The sequence below is a fragment of the Talpa occidentalis genome, unplaced genomic scaffold (genome assembly GCF_014898055.3).
Source record: "Talpa occidentalis isolate TD23 unplaced genomic scaffold, MPIMG_talOcc4v2.1 talOcc4.2, whole genome shotgun sequence".
In the NCBI taxonomy this organism is placed as follows: Eukaryota; Metazoa; Chordata; class Mammalia; order Eulipotyphla; family Talpidae; genus Talpa; species Talpa occidentalis.
The window spans coordinates 128,089,842-128,109,284 of NW_023602073.1; the positions used below are offsets into that span (position 1 = coordinate 128,089,842).

At 37.6% G+C, this 19,443-nt stretch overlaps 1 protein-coding gene and 1 long non-coding RNA gene across 2 annotated transcripts in view; one reads left to right on the top strand and one right to left on the bottom strand.

The window, feature by feature from the left end:
- The first annotated feature begins 1,793 nt into the window (after nt 1-1,793).
- Nucleotides 1,794-18,357, top strand: LOC129146239 (uncharacterized). The gene is made up of 3 exons (XR_008552774.1): nt 1,794-1,903; nt 2,761-2,932; nt 18,267-18,357. It is a non-coding gene; the product is annotated as an uncharacterized LOC129146239 (long non-coding RNA).
- Nucleotides 8,896-19,443, bottom strand: part of MOXD1 (monooxygenase DBH like 1) — a 73,975-nt gene continuing 63,427 nt past the window's right edge. Inside the window, exons 11-12 of the mRNA XM_037520411.2 lie at nt 10,605-10,773; nt 8,896-10,109 (exon numbers count right to left, since the gene is read on the bottom strand). Coding sequence (XP_037376308.1) covers nt 9,945-10,109; nt 10,605-10,773 — 334 coding nt within the window. The 3' untranslated portion in view covers nt 8,896-9,944. The remainder of the gene's footprint in view (nt 10,110-10,604; nt 10,774-19,443) is intronic.

A 19,443-nucleotide genomic window follows, 5' to 3' on the forward strand; every position in this document is an offset into this window, starting at 1 on the left:
AGATTCTGTTTGCTAAAAACAGGAAGGCGACAGCACTGAAAGAAAAAATCTCCAGGGCCTCCCTGGTGGCGCAGCGGTTGAGCGCTGGGTTGCGAAGCTGCCCGCAGCCTCTGCAGTGCCGGTTCGATTCCCAGCTGCTCCCAGCCACCAGAGGAGGGTCCCACATGGCGCGCAGACCTCTCCTGCTGCCCGCTGCTCCCCTCAGCAGTGTACTTCGGTCCTTCTACCTGCTCTGCTCCTCGCTCTGGCTCTGGTGAATTCTCTCACCCTCCCGCGCTTCTGACTGTACCCAGTGCATGTATAAACAAAAACAAATGAACAAACAAATAAATAAATAAATAAATAAAACATGCCTCTATTTAAAAAAAAGAAAAAAACTCCAGCAGTGCCACGTGACCAGATGAGGGAAAAGCAAGTCCTCACTGGCTTCCCCACCTTGTGTGGCTTTCTCCCCTGATCTGAGGCTTAGTCTTTTCATTCTAAGAAGACTAATTTAACATTCTATTCAGAGCATTTAGTACCAGATTGGCACATGATGCTGCTCTATTATTTTTTATTACTGCAGTGGCATTTATCAACACATCTGAAGAAATGAAGCTCACCATCTACTACGTCAAAAAATGTTCAGAGTTTGATTATGCCTGGGAAATGCTATAAACCAAAGCTGACTCATGGTCACGTGAAGAACGGTAATGTTCAGAAGTAGTTCGTGCACACAGAATGTGAACAAAATCCTTAATGGCTCTATCCCATGTTCTCATGCATAAAATGGGGTCAATAATAATTCCTTCCTCCTGTTCCTTTTGAGTATTTCAGTGCCACATGTGGAGCATTTAACAACATACCTGGCTTATATAAAGTCAACCCAGTGAACAAGGAGATGCCAAGAATTCTTTCTTTGAAAAACAACTTTTAAATGTTGTTCAGTGGGGGGTCAGGGGGAGAGGTGGTCTCCCTCATGGCCTAGAGTTAAGTCTCAGTACTGTCACCATTATAGCCAGAGATCAATCCCTGGCCAGCGAGCAGCTGGCCTCTTCTCTCTCACCCACTGCTCCCCTCAGTAGTGTATTTCAGTACATCCACCTGTTCTGCTCCTGACTGTCTCTGGTGAATCCTCTCACTCCTTGCACCTCTGGCCTACATCCTAGCTCTTCTACCCAAAAATAAATAAATACATAAAATAAAAAATAGATAGATAAATAGATAAATAAATAAATGTTGTTTAATCACATATTTCCTAAACTTATTTGACCACAGATCTGCTTTCTGATGACTGTGGCAAACACAAGCTAAAGAACTTGTGTTTTTCAATAAGAAACTCCTGGAGATGCTATATCTTAGCTAAAGGAACTTTTCAGGCTGTGAGAATAGTTCCTGAACTCTCCTTGTCATGGATGGTTCATGTGGAGAAGAAACACTATAGTAGGCACGGTATTGACAAAATTATGGGCTGCACGGTCCAGACCGAGCTTTCTAGAGAGAGTGGAGCCAGGTCTATTACTCAGACAGAAGTGAGTCTAAATCTGAAGCATTTTTTTTATAATTCTAACTAGGGGCAAAGCAGGCAAATTAGCTTATCTCCCTAAATTTCAATTTTCTCATTTGTAAAATAAATATGATTGTATCTGTTTCATAGGATTGTTGTCTCATATCATAGATGACATAAAATTGCACCTCAAGAAATGACATTTGAGTCTGGATGTCTGTATTCTTATTACCTTTGTTGTAGTATCCCAGATTCTCTGCCTACCTATTGTATGACCTTCAGTGCAATACCTTTATATGTCTGGAAATTCCTCACAGACTTTTGAAAGATAAATGAGAAAACGCCCATGAAGAGGGATGCACCGCCAAATTGCTCACTGATGTGTCCACCCTTCCCCTGCCTGACGACCCCTAAGCTGTGAGTCATATGCCATTTTCTGTCAGTTCCCATTTCTTATATTGAGACCTTTTTTTCACTGCAATCACAAAATGTAGATTGCAAACTCTTTTTTGCAATCATTTCCAAGTACCTACAATGTGCTAAGCATCTAGGAGAGTGTGTGTGATTTGCATGTGAAAGGACTAGTAGAATGTCAGTCATTAAAGCAAACTAAAGTGAGAGGAATATTCAGCCCAGCTCTGTCTGGTACGCTTCAAATAGAGAGCTAAGGGATAGACCTTTTCTAGCTTTGTGTCCCAAAGTGGACAGGTTCCGCCTCTCCTGTGGAAAAGAACAAAAATAGCTATAGGCCTGCCTTCTTTTTCCTGAATTAAAATATTATTATATTAAATATGTACATTATGTAAATTGAACCCCAAAGTCCCTAAATTGAGGAAACAAAAGTCTAGGGTTATTCTGTTGGTATTTATTCTGCAGAATCCTATCTTCCCAGAATCAGTCTGCTAATTTCCAGGCCTTCAGTGGCTTCCAGAAAGCTGCAGAATGGTTAACCACAGCCCTTAGGGTATAAGTCAATGTTACTGACTTTGATCTGAATATTTCAAGCTAAGATAATTATATGAAAAAGGAAGCCTTGTATATCTAAATGTCTTGTGATCTCAATTTTCTAACTTCTGTAACTATTCTGAAGCCAAGAATCGATCTCGTGATGGCTCGTTACTGGGCAACATGACTGGGCAACATGAACCCAGATAGCTGATAAAACATTAGTTCTGGAGGTGTGTCTGAGGCTGGCTAGAGAAGAGATGAGTATTTGAATTGGCGAACTGAATAAAACAAATAGTCCTAGGCATCATCTGATCTTTCTATTCCAGACCTGGATAGAACAAAAACGCAGAAGAAAGGTGACTTCATTCTCTCCCCGCCCCCGAGCTAAGACCTTCATCTTCTCTTGGCCCTCCAGATTCACACAGGATTTATACCTTTGGACTCAGACTGAATTACACCATCAGATTTCCTGATTCTCCAGTCTTTTCAACCTCCATAGTGAGTCAATCCTATAATAAATTACCTATCTCTATCTATCTATCTATCTATCTATCTATCTATCTATCTATCTATCTATCTATCTATCTATCATCTCTATCCATCTATCTTCTCCTTTTGGTTCTGATGTTTTGGAGAGAACCTTGAAAATACAGACCTCATAGAATGACAGTATTTTACAGTTTCATAGTAAGTTAAAACTTCATTTAAACTCAACCTTAGAAAGTTGAGAAAATAGGAAAACTAGTCAGAAAAGCATCTTTCCTTTTGGGAAAAAGTATAGTCTATGTTTAGACAAATCTACTTTCTGAACAACCAGACCTCATTTTTTAAAACTTGAAACACTGGGGCCTCCCCTGGTGGTGCAGGTGGTTGAGCACCCTGCTGTGAAGCTGCCCGAAGCCTCTGCAGTGCTGGTTTGATCACAGCCCGCCTGCAGGTGAGGGTCCCACATGGCATGGGAGACCTCTCCTGTCACGCCTGCTGCTCCCCTCAGCAGTGTATTTCGTCAGTCTGCCTGTTCTGTTCCCCGCTCTGTCTCTGGTGAATTCTCTCACCCTCCCGGGCATCTGGCCTGTACCCTGCTTCTTGTACAAATAAATAAATCTTTAAAAAAATAAAAAAAAACAAAAACTTGAAACACTGTAGGTAATTATTTACTCATAATTCACTGAAACCAATAATTTTTAATCCCAGGCATCTGCTAAATATGCAGGTTTCTGAGATAGAAAACTTGAATTTAGCAGCATTTCTTACAAATGGATATTGACAATAACTTGGTGTTTTTATTGTTTGTTTAAATGTTTTAATTTAAGGTGGCCAGGAAATAGTCGACCATGTGAATATTTTCAATAGATTCTACTAATGTACACTGGACAAGAGATTGAAGGAAACACTTTTTGCTCAATACTTTATAAAAAACATCCTTTAGAGCCTCCCTTGGTGGCGCAGTGGTTGAGGCTGCCTGCAGCCTCTGCAGCGCCAGTTCGATCCCCAGCCACCGACGAGGGTCCCACCAAAAAAAAAAAAAAAAAAAAAAAAAAAATCCTTTAAACGTAAATTTTCTTGGGCCTCCCTGGTGGTGCCAGGGGTTAAGTCTCAGCACTATGAAGCTATTGGCAGCCACTGCAGCAAGAGTGCCATGCCTGGCCAGGGAGGTGACCCACATGGCCCAGCAGACCTCTCCTGTCTCACCCACTGCTCCCCACAGCAGTGTATTTCATTCAATCTGCCTGTTCTGCTCCCCACTCTGTCTCTGATGAATCCTATAGCCCCCACACCCCTACCCCTGCACCTGTGGCTTGCACCCCAGCTCTTATATGCATAAAGAAATAAATCTTTAAATTAATTAATTAATTAATTAAGGTAAATTTTCTTGTCCTTCTTACATATGGTAATAGAAAATATAAAATTTTTATTAGGATTGTATTCAAGATTTCTATGCTGATCCTCAAATGCCTGCTCACTCAACTTTTTGACGATATTCAAATCCAATTTAAATTCTTATTTTGGATTCCTCTACGGAAATTTACCACTCTCTTTGCAATATAACAGTTCCACCACAAGAGGGCACTGTGCTCCCAATGCACTTCAAAACAGCTAAAATCCAAAAAGGTTCTTATTCCTGGCTTACCCCAGAAGATTCCTGATGTTTTAAAAGGAACATTTGCATGTCTGTATTGTATTTGGACGGAGATAAAGCAGAGAAGCCATTAGCACTCAATAGTTCCAAAAAAAATGGCTTTATATTTTTGTGAAAAAAAAATCAAAAGAATAATATTTCATGACATGTAAAAACTATGTTAAATTTGAATGTTGGTGTGCATAATTAAAGTTTTATTGAGGGCCTCCCTGGTGGCACAAGGGGTTAAGCACAGCACTGTGAAGCTGTCCACAGCCTCTACAGCATTAGTTTGATCCCCAACCAGCCAGAGAGGCGCAGCAGACCTCTCCTGTCTCGCCCACTGCTCCCCTCAGCAGTGTATTTCAGTCAGTCTGCCTGTTCTGTTCCTCTCACCTGCCCCCCACATCTGACCTGTACCCCAGTTTCTAGTATGCATAAATAAATAAATCTTTTAAAAACAAGTTTTACTGGGCCTCCCTGGTGGACAAAAAATAATAATAATAATAAAAAAAATAAAAGGAACATTTGCATGTCTGTATTGTATTTGGACGGAGATAAAGCAGAGAAGCCATTAGCACTCAATAGTTCCAAAAGCAAGAAAACAAACGTAATGAGAATTGTCAACCGTTTAAGTTATTTTTCATTCCTGCCACCAGGTAGCGCGTCTTCCTCACGAGCCTGCTTCTTTTTTCAAACTTCGGGTTGACAATCATCACTGTGATTTTGAAAAATATGTATTTATTATAAGTTGAAGCTTTATTAAGAAATTTTGTTAATTTTCAGTTTAGTTTTTTAACTTATCTACTTATAAAAATTTGCTCTTTCTAGGGATTGTGTTTCTGTAAAGATCAAATACTAGAACGCTAAAATGGAGAGCTGTTTTTACTGCAGGTGAGAGGTTTTCACCAATCCCTCAGCAGAGGTTCATTTAATTTAGGTAGTGTTGATTTTATATTGTCTCTAGTTTCCAGTGTTAGGTTAAAAAACTCAATAAAACTGACGGAAGTCTTTTAAACAATAGCAATTCATCCATTAAAGCCATGAAAAAGATAAATTATTTTGCAAGGAATGTGATTTCATTCCTTGCAAAATAATTCATCTTAGCAATGCACAGTGAACCCCCACATGAGATTATTAAAAGTCTTGCTTGCAACCTGGTTTTCTCCTTAGATTTGGGTTTCAGTTTTCTTGTTCGCCAGTTTATTTCAAGTCTATAGTAGTGTCTGGCTCAAGAGTGAATAATTGGTGGGTCTCCTCTGGTGGCGCAGCGGTTAAGGGCAGGGCTGCGAAGCTTCCCATTAGCCTCTGCAGCGCTGGTTCGAACCCCGATCACCAGCGAGGGTTCCACATGGCGCGCGGACCTCTCCTGCCGCGTCCTTCTGCCTGTTCTGTTCCCCGCTCTGGCTCTGGTGAATTCTCTCACCCTCCCGCGCTTCTGACTGTACCCAGTGCTTGTATAAATAAATAAATAAATAAATAAATAAATAAATAAATAAATAAATAAATAAATAAATAAATAAAAAAAGAATGTAAGTTCCACAATGGCAAGAATTTAAAAAAAAAAAAAGTGAATAATTGGGGACAAATGAATTGCTTACATGCTTCATGCAGACTTCCTATAGGGGCTGGTCAACCACAGCTCAATTTAGTAAGGACAGATTGCAGGACGTATCTGTTGATCACCTAACAGGACTTTAAAAGAAAGAAAGAAAAGCCTCTCCCGCTAAGTAGCAATCACAGAGTGACAGAAGAAAACTGGACCAACATGCCACATTTGCTCACTTCCCCAAGGGTGCTGCCTTATTGGGCTCCTGGCTACTGGCATAAAATTGTCGTGATTTACTCCAAATCATGTGCTTTTATAATTTTGAGTCTGTGGGTTTTTTAAATGGTAACATGAGGGGAAATGAACAAAGCAAGTGCAGCAAGTAGAAAACAACCAGATAGTAGATTTAAACACAACCATATCAGTTATCATAGTAAGATTAAATCATCTAAATATCTCAAATTAAAACACAAAAATTATCGGATTGGATAATAAGGATTAAATTGCCTGTGGGAGCAACACCATTCTCATGCATTCACTACTCTGAGTGATGGGGTCTGACTTCAAATACCGGAAAATTAGTTTCACCTGTTTTGAAAAATCCTTACCAGGAAACTGGTGATATAGAGTTGCAGGGGGGTGGGGGGGAAATCCTCCTCTTTTCCTTATTTACAAAATTCATTCTCACCACTGAGATCCCATTTAAGTGCTTCAAGCTGTTATTAAAGAAATATATATATCTAAACAAAGAACAAATGGATTTCATAATAACAAGATTGATTTATAATGATTAAGATGATTTAGTCAGAATTAAAAAAGGAAGTTAAGTTAAAAAGAAAAAATTAAAAAGTGAGAGTTAAGGGAACAGAAATTTTAGGAAGCTGAGATACAAAACAAGACAAATTAGAAATTTTTTGAAACGGCTGAGTCATCATTGTAAAATGTTAAGAAATTTAAGGTCAATCCTACAGGTAAGCCCTCACAAAGAAAGTCTAATCTTCGAACAAATGAATTTAGAATTATTACAAATAAACATAATAGGAAAGGAAGAAGATAGAGCCTCATATGTGAGAGTCAGGAATTGTGGTTAGGGGAATCCAGCAAATCTCCTGCTCAGCGTTGGCGGGATTTAGTGTATACAGTGCGCCCTCTAGTGGCTAATTTGGAGAATCACTTCTTTGTCTTAAAATCTCTTCGATCCCAGCCAGTCCTTTACATTTCACTTGTTTTTCCTGATTTTCGGTCAACAGAATATCATTATGTTTAGTAGGATTACTTGGAAAAGCTTAATTTTCCAGTAATATCTTAAAAAAGAGAAAATTTATGAAATAATTCTTCATTATGATATAATTACTGATTAGGACAAAAACATAATCAGAGGAAGAAAAAATCGTTTCCCTCTTACATCCTTCACTTAGTCTTCAATTGTTATTATTTTACCATATTTGAAATATCATTCTTTCTCTGTAAATCGAAAATATAAATAGAATTCTTTTCTGAATCATTTGAAATAAATTGAACAGTAACTTGAAGACACCTGATAATAACAAATTTCTCAAGATGATATAATTATTAATACAAACCTCAAAAATTAATAAGTAGTTCTGCTTGCAAAAACATCGAAAGAAATAATGAGATGAGAAAGTTGTAATTATAAATATTTCATCACAACAATGGTTATCATATTGAAAGTCTGGAAATGGCCTAGTTGTATGTTGTTTCCAAATGTTCTTCTGTTATCCCTTAGCATTGGCCCCTACAGTCATTACGAAAAAATTCAAAGTTCTTCATATTTTGCTTCTGTTGACTGTGTTACTCTTATTGCTACTAAGACTACCTTGTCCTATATGAGAACCCATGAGAGTAAGAGATCACTCAAGATCTCTCCACCTGACATGGCCTCCCTGAATACTGGTTTTATCACCTGCTTCCTACTCTTCCTGCACTGTGGGTCAAGACAGTGCAAACACAGTACACAAGACTCCACTTACCCTCAGCCTCAGCTTTCCTTCCTAACAACATTGGAAATTGGTGAAACGACTTGATCCAAGGCAGCAATAAAAAATGCAGGGATGTTCAGGATGTACGTTCCATGCAAGAGCAAACTGACTTAGCCTCTAATCAGAATCCTGCAAAATGTTCAACAACCTATCCAGATTTCAAATAAAAAAATCAATTCCTTAAAACTACGTATGTTCACTAGAATTCCTAGAAGAAGACTGTCAACTGTATTCTTAGTAACACAAAAATGGATTGCCCTGGCTCCCAAAATACATGTTTCCAAAGCTGTGTATCATTTTCTAGAGAGTATGCTACCTTCCTTACCAAGTTGAAAATAAATATAATGTTTCATGGTTTCCAAAGGAAATTATTTTGCCTTGACATCTCAGATTCAGAAGTTCCAAAGTAAAAATAAACATAAAATTTCAAATAGGGAATGTTTGGGACTATCCTATTTCTATACAAATATTTGGATGGAAAGTCATAGAATCTGATACAGAACTTGTGAAATAAAGGAAGTAAAGTTAACTATAAATTATACCTCATAAATATTACAAACATTTCATTAAATGGACAAATTCTGAGAATCAAGTAGGAAGCACTATGAAATTCAATCCTTACTTAAAAGAGTATAGTTTGTATTAAAGATATTGTGTGCCAGGGAAAAAGAAAGGACTTGAAATGGAACAGAAAAATACACCATTCTTAATTGAGTTGACAGCGAGCATCAGTACTGAATCACTTACTTTTTCCAAGGAGTATAAAAGATATCACACAAAATTTCAATTTTGTTTAGTTTATTGATATGATCCAAACAGGTTGAGCTTAAGAAATGAGGAAAGGTCACAAAACAAGATATGGCTGAACTATATATACCCAACTGGTGACAATTTTATTATGGAAAGTCAGTTTAGGAACTAATAGAAAAATAAATCTACAGTAGCAACTATGACTCAAACTGAGCCAGTATGCAGCATATGTGACATCCAACACACCAGTGAGGTTCTGTGCACAAACCTTGCAACCGCCTCTGCAGGCTCTGTCTGACCTTTGACCTGGAAACCCAGAAAGGACCCCTTGCAGCATGGGCTCTGCAGCAAGGCACATGATCTCCTCAGCCTACAATCAGTTTTATTCAATTTTATGTTTCCCACATCTTTTTCTTTTTCGTTTCTTTCTCTTGGAGAGTAACAGAGCTTACAAAGAAACCTGCCTGGTCAGGGGTGGAAAACAAACACTTTGAGATGAGTTGGGGGTTTTGGGAGAAACAACAGACTCAGATAAGCAAGAATAGAATAGACATCATCAAAAGCGCTGCAGTAGGGGCCTGTGGGTGCTTCACAGAAAAGTACAGAAGGGGAGAACATGGAGAGAAAGGGTGACACTCTGAAACACGTGGGAAATTGTACCCCAAAAAACTGTGAGAAGAAAACTGGAATGGAAAGTAATTTTCTTTACATTTTTAAGGTGAATGCATTTTTAGAAAGACATATAAACACCAAATTTATAAGTAAAATAGCAACAATGAGTATTTAAATAAAGTAGAATATGGAAGGAAATAATGAATTCTTTAACTTCCACTTGACTTTCCCCAATTTTTAAAAAGTGACATAAATCAGGCTACGTCTGTTTTATTGGCCATGGACAATATCAGACATTTCTGAGGGAAAGAGGAGAACCCAAGTGAGGTCTCTCACATAAACTGTGAGGAAGGGGGTGTTTGCAAGGAAGGTCTCCACGCTCGCAATGCTCACGCTTCAAGACCAGAGAGTCTTTAACCTGCCATTAACTGACAGGTTTGGATCACAGAAACATCGTCACCCAAAACCACAGGATCATGATCACAAGTAGACGCTGCCCAGCAAGCCGCTGAGTACCAGGAAGCCCACCAGCAGCTTGAGAGAGAAGCTTCTGTGCAGAGAAGAGGAAAGATTGGTTCCACACACCAACGGCTCTGCTTTGTAGGGTCTTTCTATGTCCGGAGGTGAGGCTGTCATCCCTTGAATCTGAAGATGGAAGAGCAGACAATGTCAATCAGCATTCAGGCTAAGGGCAAGATTTCAGCCAAGGCCAAGGTTGCTCAGCTGTTAGGCCTTCCCCAAGGACAAAGGGTGTGGCAGGGAGAGTCACCAAAGGAGGGAAAGGTCAGGGCAGCAGGAGCTTTTGGGATTCAGAGGGAGTTGGAGCAGAAGGCTACTCAAGCGCCTGCCGCCTGCGAAAAAAGAGATGCACAAAATAGACTTCAGTGCTTTCAGGAGCTCTGAGCTCACCCTACTTTGGCTTCAATCATATTCTAACTTTAGAATATATTTCCCTCTACAAAAAGAGTGGAATCAGTTTTCAGCTAAACCAAAGTAATTACAAAACATATAAATCATGAGACACATCAAAAGCTCACCACTAGATTTGAGGATATGTGTCTGTTCCTTAGATTTTCTGTTGTGGATTCAGGTGAAAGTAATATCTGGTTTCCCAGAAGACTAAGACAAAATAGAACTCACCGACCACTCTGCATTGTCCGTCTTGGAGCACCTCACGTTTACTTGCAGGCTAAGCACAAGGTTATTGAAGGAGACACCTTCCTTTTTAGTCCATTTAAATTTATTCATAGCATCCATGAAAGAAAGGTTTTTATACTGCTTGGGGCTTTTGATAATGAAAGGCCAGGTCCTGAATTTAAAATTAATAACCATAATTAGTCATATTAAGAGCAAAAGCATTATATACCCATTATTTTTCAATAATATAAAATAGGCCTTCTTTGTTTTTACACACATAGATTAACTAATGTAAAGTGCTGAATTTATTGGCAGCTTTTAGATAAAATACATACTAAGTAATCTTTTAAAAATGAAATTCCTTGTTTTAGTAGCAGATAAACATTACATTCAGACAAATAATTTTGGTTTAGGAAACTTCTCTAAGAGCCTCACAATTTCTCACTTCTTTGTTTTGATTCCAGTTAACAATATAACTGGTAAGTAGTCAGTTCTGAAACGCGTTCTGTTATAACTGAGAAATCTGTAGGTTCTTCAAAGTAACTGTAACAGGGATAGAAATTTCAACCCCATACCTTTGAAAAGACTGACCCCTGCTGGCTGTCCTGTTTTGGCTTGCCTACATGACCAAAAATCCAAAGGATTTAAAATTGTAGTGACGTTTTAAAAATTTTACTGAGAAAAAAATAATGTGCAGATAATATCCTTTACTTTTATTTGTTACTCTAAAAATCATGTTAAATGTCCAAAAGAAAAATCACAGAATGACATAAACAACCAGAAAAGACACTCTTCAGGGGATGTCTTCATTAAATATAAGTTTTGTATTACTGGGCCTCCCTGGTGGCGCAGGTGGGTGGGACGCAATATATATGAGGCTGTCCATAGCCACTGCAGCACAAGTTCAATCCCCAGCCAGGGAGATTTCCACATAGCGCAGCAGACCTCTCCTGACTCGCCTGCTGCTCCCCTCAGCACTGTATTTCAGTCAATCTGCCTGTTCTGTTCCCCACTCTATCTCTGGTGAGTCCTCTAACCCCTCCACACCTCTGGCCTGTACCCCAGTTCTTATATGCATAAATAAATAAATATTTTTTTAAAAGGCTTGTATTACTGACACTTGAAAAAAGTAAGAGTTAGCACATCACAAAAATTCACACTAATTCAAATAGCTTCCTGGAAATGATCATGGGAAACCGGGAGGTATTTGCCTCCTGTGACACCCCAAGAAAACCTTCCTGTATTTTCCCAATTACCCACAAATTACCCTCCAGCTAAAGACTATACATTTCTAGTATCTGATCTTTAAAATTTCTTCATTTATTTATGCCATTACTCACCTCTCATATACTCAGACATATTGAATATTAACTGTTTCTTTAAGATTTATTTATGTATGCATACAAGAGCTAGGGTGTAGGCCAGAGGTGCAGGGCGGTGAGAGGATTCACCAGAGACAGATTGGGGAGCAGAACAGGCAGATCTACTGAAATGCACTGCTGAGGGGAGCAGCAGAGGAGACAGGAGAAGTCTGCTGCACCATGTGGGTTGCTCCCTGGCCAGGGATCGAACTCATGCTATAGTGGCTGCGGATAGCTTTGTAGGTTGTGTCTTAACCCCTGTGCCACCAGGGAGCCCCATGTTAACTTTTAAATAGTGTTCTTTATAAATTTCTCAGAGTCATAACGAGCAGTGTTTAATGTCTACATTATAATCATTTCCTTCATTCTAAATTTCCTTTATCCTTTATCCATTAAAGTCACTATATCTTTGTTAAAACTTAAATGCATTGCTTTGTACAGACCTTAAAGTAAACACCATAAAGAGCAATCGGCATCCCACTGCATTAAACTTACTACCATTAAACATGACATGAAACTTACAGTAGTTAGATGAAAGAGAGTGAAAAGAAATCTAAATAGATCACTAAAGAAACCAAACCTCAAGGGAAGAGATAAAAAGAAGGAGGGGGGATGGAAACACCAAACTAGTCAGAGAACAATTAACAAAATGGCAACAAATATCATATGTTGCCACAAAAAAATAAACCTCAATACATGCACGATGAAGAAGATGTGGTATGCATATATAATGAAATACTACTCAGGTGTATTATTTAAAAAGATCAAGTTTTACCATTTGCAACCTGGGTAGATCTTGAGGGGTTTTGTTAAGTGAAATAAGGCAGACTGAGAAAGGCAAAATATGGTATGATTATACTTATAAATGGAAGATAAAGAAATAAATGTACTGAATAAACAAAACAAAACAAACCCTTAGACTCTGATCACAAAATGGTGGTGATTAGAGAGAAAGGCGAAGAAGAGATGGATAAAATGAGTAAAGTAGTCAACTTTATAGAGCTGGATGGAAAACAGACTTTCAGTGGTGATCTTAATGCAGCACACACAATTGTCAAAGCATAAAGCTGGACACTTAAAACTTAGAAAGGAAAAAAGAAACAAAACAAATGAACAAACAAAACAAAAACAAACTCTGAGATTATGAGAACAAAATGGCGGTCACCAGACGGGATGGCGGCTGGGAGGTGGGCAAGTTAGGTGAGGGGTGAACTGAATGGTGGTGGATAAAAACTAGACTTGGGAGGTGACCCATGATGTAGAATACAAAGATATAGAATTACAATGCTGCTCACCTAAATCTCATAATCTTATAAACCCACGTTATGTCAATAATTTTTTTAAAATTAAACATGTTGTGAAGACTTGTAGAGACAAAATTTAGAATTAGTGCAAAACAAAAACTTGAATGGAGCCTATTTTGTTTACATACAATGACCTTTTAAATACACTAAAAGCTAACTTATGTTTTATTAAATAGAAAATAAAAAATTATAAATCAAGTACTGAAAATAAAATTTACTTTTCCAAAAGATATCTGTCTTAAAAAAAAGAAAATCAATTTTCTAAGCAGGGACATTCAGAGGGGACAGCATCGGTCTGTAATCACCTAAAACACCACGAGATGGCAGCAGAATCTCTACTGAGGCGTGAGATGGACAAAATCCTCTGAATTTTCTGCAGGTTTGCTGGAAGGGGTGGAATAGTGTGATATTCTTGTACATAGATAAAATCTTATTTTTTTTTTTTTTACATTTTAAAAGGACAGGATTATTACGAAATGGAGAAAGAAAAAAAGGTCTGTGCATAGCCACAGGCAGGCAGGAGAGCTGCCCATAAATAAATCATAAAAAACTTTATTGCTAAAATAAGTCAGTAAATAAGTATTTACTGAAATTCACAACATAAAGTGGAAGAGGTATAAAGACACTTACTTACTAACTCACTAGAAATATGTTGGGAAACCATGTAAAGAAGGGAAACCCCGTGTTCATGGGTTGGATCCAGGGTAAGTGAGGTAGCGGGGCTCTCTGAGACAATATCTTTTGTCTCATTTTTATGGTCTTCTTTGCCTAACCACTAACTTTGTTTGGGCCCCTGCTCCACAATAACAACACATCAACAGATTTCCCACTTGTCATCTCTAAGCTCTCCAGACTGTCCTACGCCACACTTTCAGATTACAGCCTGGAGAAAGAGAAAGAAAAAACATAAAGAGGAGAAATTCTGGAAACATGAGTTTATGTAATAAGAGCATGAATTCAATTAAACAAGAGCTCAAGTACAAGACAATCAACAGAATCAGATGAAAAGAACATAGCAGACTAAAGAAAACAAATTTTAAACACATCACAGTAGACACACAAGAAGTGAGAAAAAGCAAGATGCAGAAGAGTACTTCTGAAAAACCAAAAAAGAAAATGTTTGAGGAAAATCTCTAAAAGATTGGAAAAAAGTTTATAGATGTAAGAAAATTCCCCCAAATTTAAAAAAAAAAAAAAACATACACCAGAAATGAATATATGTGCTAAAGGAACACTGTATTTCAGGAAAATTTAATTCAAATGCTGGACATTGAAATATGTTCAATTTATCGAAGAACATCCTATTCATTGAAAGAGATCTCCCAAGGGGGAAAAAAGTATGACCCCAAAATGTTATATCTGGTCAACTGCTGTCCAAATATAAATGCAAAAATTCTCAAACAAAAGAACCAGGCCATGAAACACCTGGAAGCCCTTCTTGACTAAACAACTTGAGGATAAAATTCCAAAGAATCTAATTAAGGAGTTCAGAAATGTAATGACCTTGAGGGTAAAATAAGTCAGGTGGAGAAAGAAAAATACTGTGTCTCATATGTGAAAGATAAAGAAACAAATCAAAAAACAAAACAAAACAAAAACATACTTTTAGGCCATAAGAACAAAATTGTGGTTATCAGAAAGGAAAGGGATGAGGCAGTGGGGAAGGAGGGGGTAGATTTGTAAATTGGGTAAAAGGAGTCAACAGCATAGTAGGGATGAAAACTAGACTTTTGGTCTAGTTGCATGGTTAATGGAGTGTATACAGATTATAATGCTGTGCACTTGAAATCTATATAATGATATAAATAAATATTACTTCAATAAAACTTTCAAATAACAAAATTATCTTTTGATACTATTGAATATATTTAAATATAAAGTTTGTGTTAAATTTTATGAGACTCAGGTTTCACTGTCAAATGTTAAAGGCAGAAATCTTGAAAATAGAAAACTATAATATAAATTATCAGTATTTGGAAGTACAGAAGATTGAGGTAGTAGCAAATGTAAGAGTATGTATGCCCAGGGCCTCCCCTGGTGGCCCAGCGGTTGAGCGCTGGGCTGCCAGGCTGCCCGCAGTCTCTGCAGCGCAGGTTCATTCCCTGGCCACCGGCGAGGGTCCCACAAAAAAAAAAAAAAAAAAGCGTATGAATGCCCATATATTTTATGATCTAAGATTAAAACATCATTTAAAAAAGTGAGAGCAATACCTAATTGTCTTTTGTGACCTCTTCTCTCAACATTTGATAGTCTCTTTATAAAGTACTACCTTGAAGTTAAAAAAAAAAGCACATTTATCTAATGTTTAACAATTATTCAGTATTTACTTCTGACAAAACAAAATTAAAATTAATGTTTTTATTTAAAGCAGCGTACAAATTAGAATCTTTATAACAATGTAATCATCTTTACATCAATTCCTACCCAGAAAAAGGTCTGTAATAGCATTCAATTAATGTTAGTATTGCTTATATCTAACAGAATTTGAGTTGATTGCTTTTGTCTTCGTTTTAAAGCTTTTTTTCCTGCAATAACTAAACTTGTTATAATAAGCACGTGAGACTTTTACACACTATACATACATAACGTGATCTTTCTCAAAAAAAAAATACATCTCTTGATATTTCTTTAGAAATAGAACAAATAACAAGGGAATTTTGCATCACATAAATCTCAGTGTTGCTGTGTGGTGTAGCAGAGAATACAGAATTTATCTAAACTGTTACCCGATATTTGTGAGGTTTTTGCTTTTCCTTAAGCGATGTCACAGCTGTGGGAGGCAGAGAAAAATACTGCATCCCCAGAGCAGACAAACTCTGAGACAGGATGTAGTTGTCTCTATTTTCCTACCCACTCATTCTCTAAAACTAGGATTGCTACAGAATTCTTAAAATAAAATAGGGCACCTAACTAATCATGATATTAAAAACACAGAAAAGAAGACTTGGGGTCATATGATCTTCCTTTTTAGTAAATTGTACCCTGAAACCAAATTAGCAATAGTCTTTAAAGCAAAACAGTAAAAAGCATGCAAACTATTTCTCACTTTCTGATATTTTAGCCAGTACCTTTTGGTTTGGCCTGCAATAACATTTATGTCACTGTGATGATGAACTAGACTTGAAAGTCTAGTTTAAAGTCTAACCATGTATTTTACAACAGAGGCTCTTTTTCACTCATGTTTTCGAAGAATAAATAAATTTAACCATGTAGTTAAATGGTTTTATGTGGGCGATGACATCTCAAAACTGGCCTTGTTCTATAAAGCAAATTCTCCCTGTCTTTTCCATGTGATGGAAAACCCAACTTCAGTATTTCCTGGGAATGACCAGGACATTACCAGAGCCTGAGGACACAGGAGCTAAGCATTTTTAGAAGCTTAACTTAAGTTGATCACAAAAGTCATTGGGTCATTGAATGTATTTCATTCAATATAATTTTTTTCATTCAATGTAAATTGAATTAAATTTACATAAACATATAGTTGTGAATGCCCATTTGTTTTCATCATCCTCTAACATTAACCCCTAAGTAGGAAAAGTTTCTAGTCAATATGTAAAAAATACTCTGAAGGCAAAAAAGGACAACCTAAGAACTAGGAAGGAGCAATATAATATTGATATTTTATAAACAAAACTATATTCTAGTGTGCCTTTTTTTAATTTTTAATATGTAATTACTTATTTTAAATAAAAAAGCAGATTCTGTGTAGATGGAGGTATAAATATATATCTTAGAGACTAATATATAAATCCTAGCTGCTCCATTTATAATGTATTATGTGATGTTGGGCAGTTTCTTAATCTTTCAGTTTCTATTTCCTCTCTATCAAACTGGAGTCACAAGTCTCCCTCTACCTATTAGTTTTGTGCAAAAATAAATTAATTAAATCATGTATTTGAAAATACTTTATAAGCTACAAACTAACTTATGCAAGCATTTTGATATTTGTATTTTAGTTCTGTTCTGGTGGTCACTGAGTTGGCTGGATAGGACCCAGATTGGCCTTCACCACTCTGTTGACAATGATCTCACACTTCCTTCACTCTATTATTTTCATAACACTTACTAACATATGAAATGTTATCCAGAGAACATATCTATAAAGAGTAAGCTTAATATAAAAAATATTCTTAGTTCATAATTTATAACCCTTACAATATTTAGGAACAATAAATAGATCATTTTGTATTTTCCCTTGGTATCTGCATTTTACCACATCCTCAGTGCTTTTCTTTTTAACCCTCTCCTTGAATAGACTTCCTCAAAAAGCTACATGTCATTTCTTTAATTTTAAATTAAACAAATTTCCATTTTCAAGAGGTCTAATCATTAGAAATTTTTTCCTTACATTAAAACAAAATCTACATTTCAGAGTTCTACCAGTTACCCTAATTCTTCTCTCTGGTTACTATGAATAGATATAAATCTTTTTTCCTAGAGCAACCTTAACATATCTAAAATAGAATTTTCAATTTCTTTTTGTTTTTTAATACAAGAGCTGGGGTACAGACCAGAGGCGTGGGAGGGTGAGAGGATTCACCAGAGACCAAGCAGGGAGCAGAACAGGCAGATGACCGAAATGAACTGCTGAAGGGAGCAGCAGGCGCAACAGGAGAGGTCTGCCATGCCATGTGGGAATCTCCCTGGCCACCAGGGAATCGAACCCACGCTACAGAGGCTGCAGACAGCTTCACAGCACTGCACTCAACCCACTGCGCCACAGGGGAGGCCCAAATTTTCAATTTCTTCTTCAAATATGTTTCCCTAACACCGCTCATACAATATCACTTTCCTTACTCTTCCTTTTCCCTTACCATATCCCTGAGATGCAACCAACCAACACATCCTGTGAGTACTGCCTCCGGAAGGTAACCTGAAAGCAACCAATTCTCATCAACTCTATTTCTACCATTCTGGTGGTAAGGAACCCTCACCTCTGAACTGGATAATCATAAGAGTCTCGTGGTTCATATTCTTCTTCCTTTCTTACCTCCTAGAGTCCTTTCTCAACACAGAAGCCACTGATTTTGTGGGATTACACTGAGAAGTGGAAGCTGTGACTGAGAAGTGGGGTCATCATGCTCTTGACTTCACAGTCTCCAGAATTTCAGAAATAAATGTCTGCTGTTTATAAGTCAGCGAGTCTATTGTATTTTTGTTTAGGCATCCAGGATGGACTAAGACACCTCCCCAGATAGGCCTTCACCACCCTGTTGACAACAACCTCACACTTTCTTCACTCTATTATTTTCATAACAATTACTAACATATGAAATATTACATTTATATTATTTATTACTTCACCAGTCTAAAAGGTAATTTCAGGAAGGCAGGAATAATAGTAATTTTGTGTAATATTTTATTTTAAGTAGATTCTATGGAATATAACTGGGCAGAAAGAGTTAACAAAGCAGTCTGAGATTGCCCTGCTTGTAAGGCTGACCTTTGGCTGCCACGAGGGAACTTAATTAACAAACAACTTCCTATACTGATATAAAAATTTCTCTAAATGATAAGAATGGGGCCTCCCTGGTGGCACAGCGGTTGAGCGCTGGGTTGCGAAGCTGCCCGCAGCCTCTGCAGCGCCGGTTCGATCCCCGGCTCCTCCCCGGCCACCGGAGGAGGGTCCCACATGGCGTGCAGACCTCTCCTGCTGCCCACTGCTCTGCTCCCTGCTCTGGCTCTGGTGAATTCTCTCACCCTCCCGCACTTCTGACTGTACCCAGTGCTTGTATAAATAAACAAACAAATAAATAAATAAATAAATCTTTTAAAAAATAAATAAATGATAAGAATGACTCATGAGGCTTAGATTGTACGAAAAAGCACAGTCACTCTGAACATCCGCTTATGTTTGGCAAAAACAACTTATGTGACCAGCTCCAGTAAAAACTGTGGGAATTGTCTCTAGTGATTTCCCCAGTTGATAACATTTCATGTTATCAATATGCTGATACAGTGTCACAATCTGATGCAGGTAGAATTAAGTGCATTCTGTGTGACTTCATTGAGAAAGGTCTCTTGGAAATTTGCAGCTGGTTTCCAAAACTTTGCCCTATATGCCTTTCTTTTGTTTACTTCTCTATGATAAATATTAGTCATGAATGCAACTATAGCTGAATCCTTTAGGTACTCCAAGCAAATCAATGAACCTGGGAGGGGGAAGTATAGTCT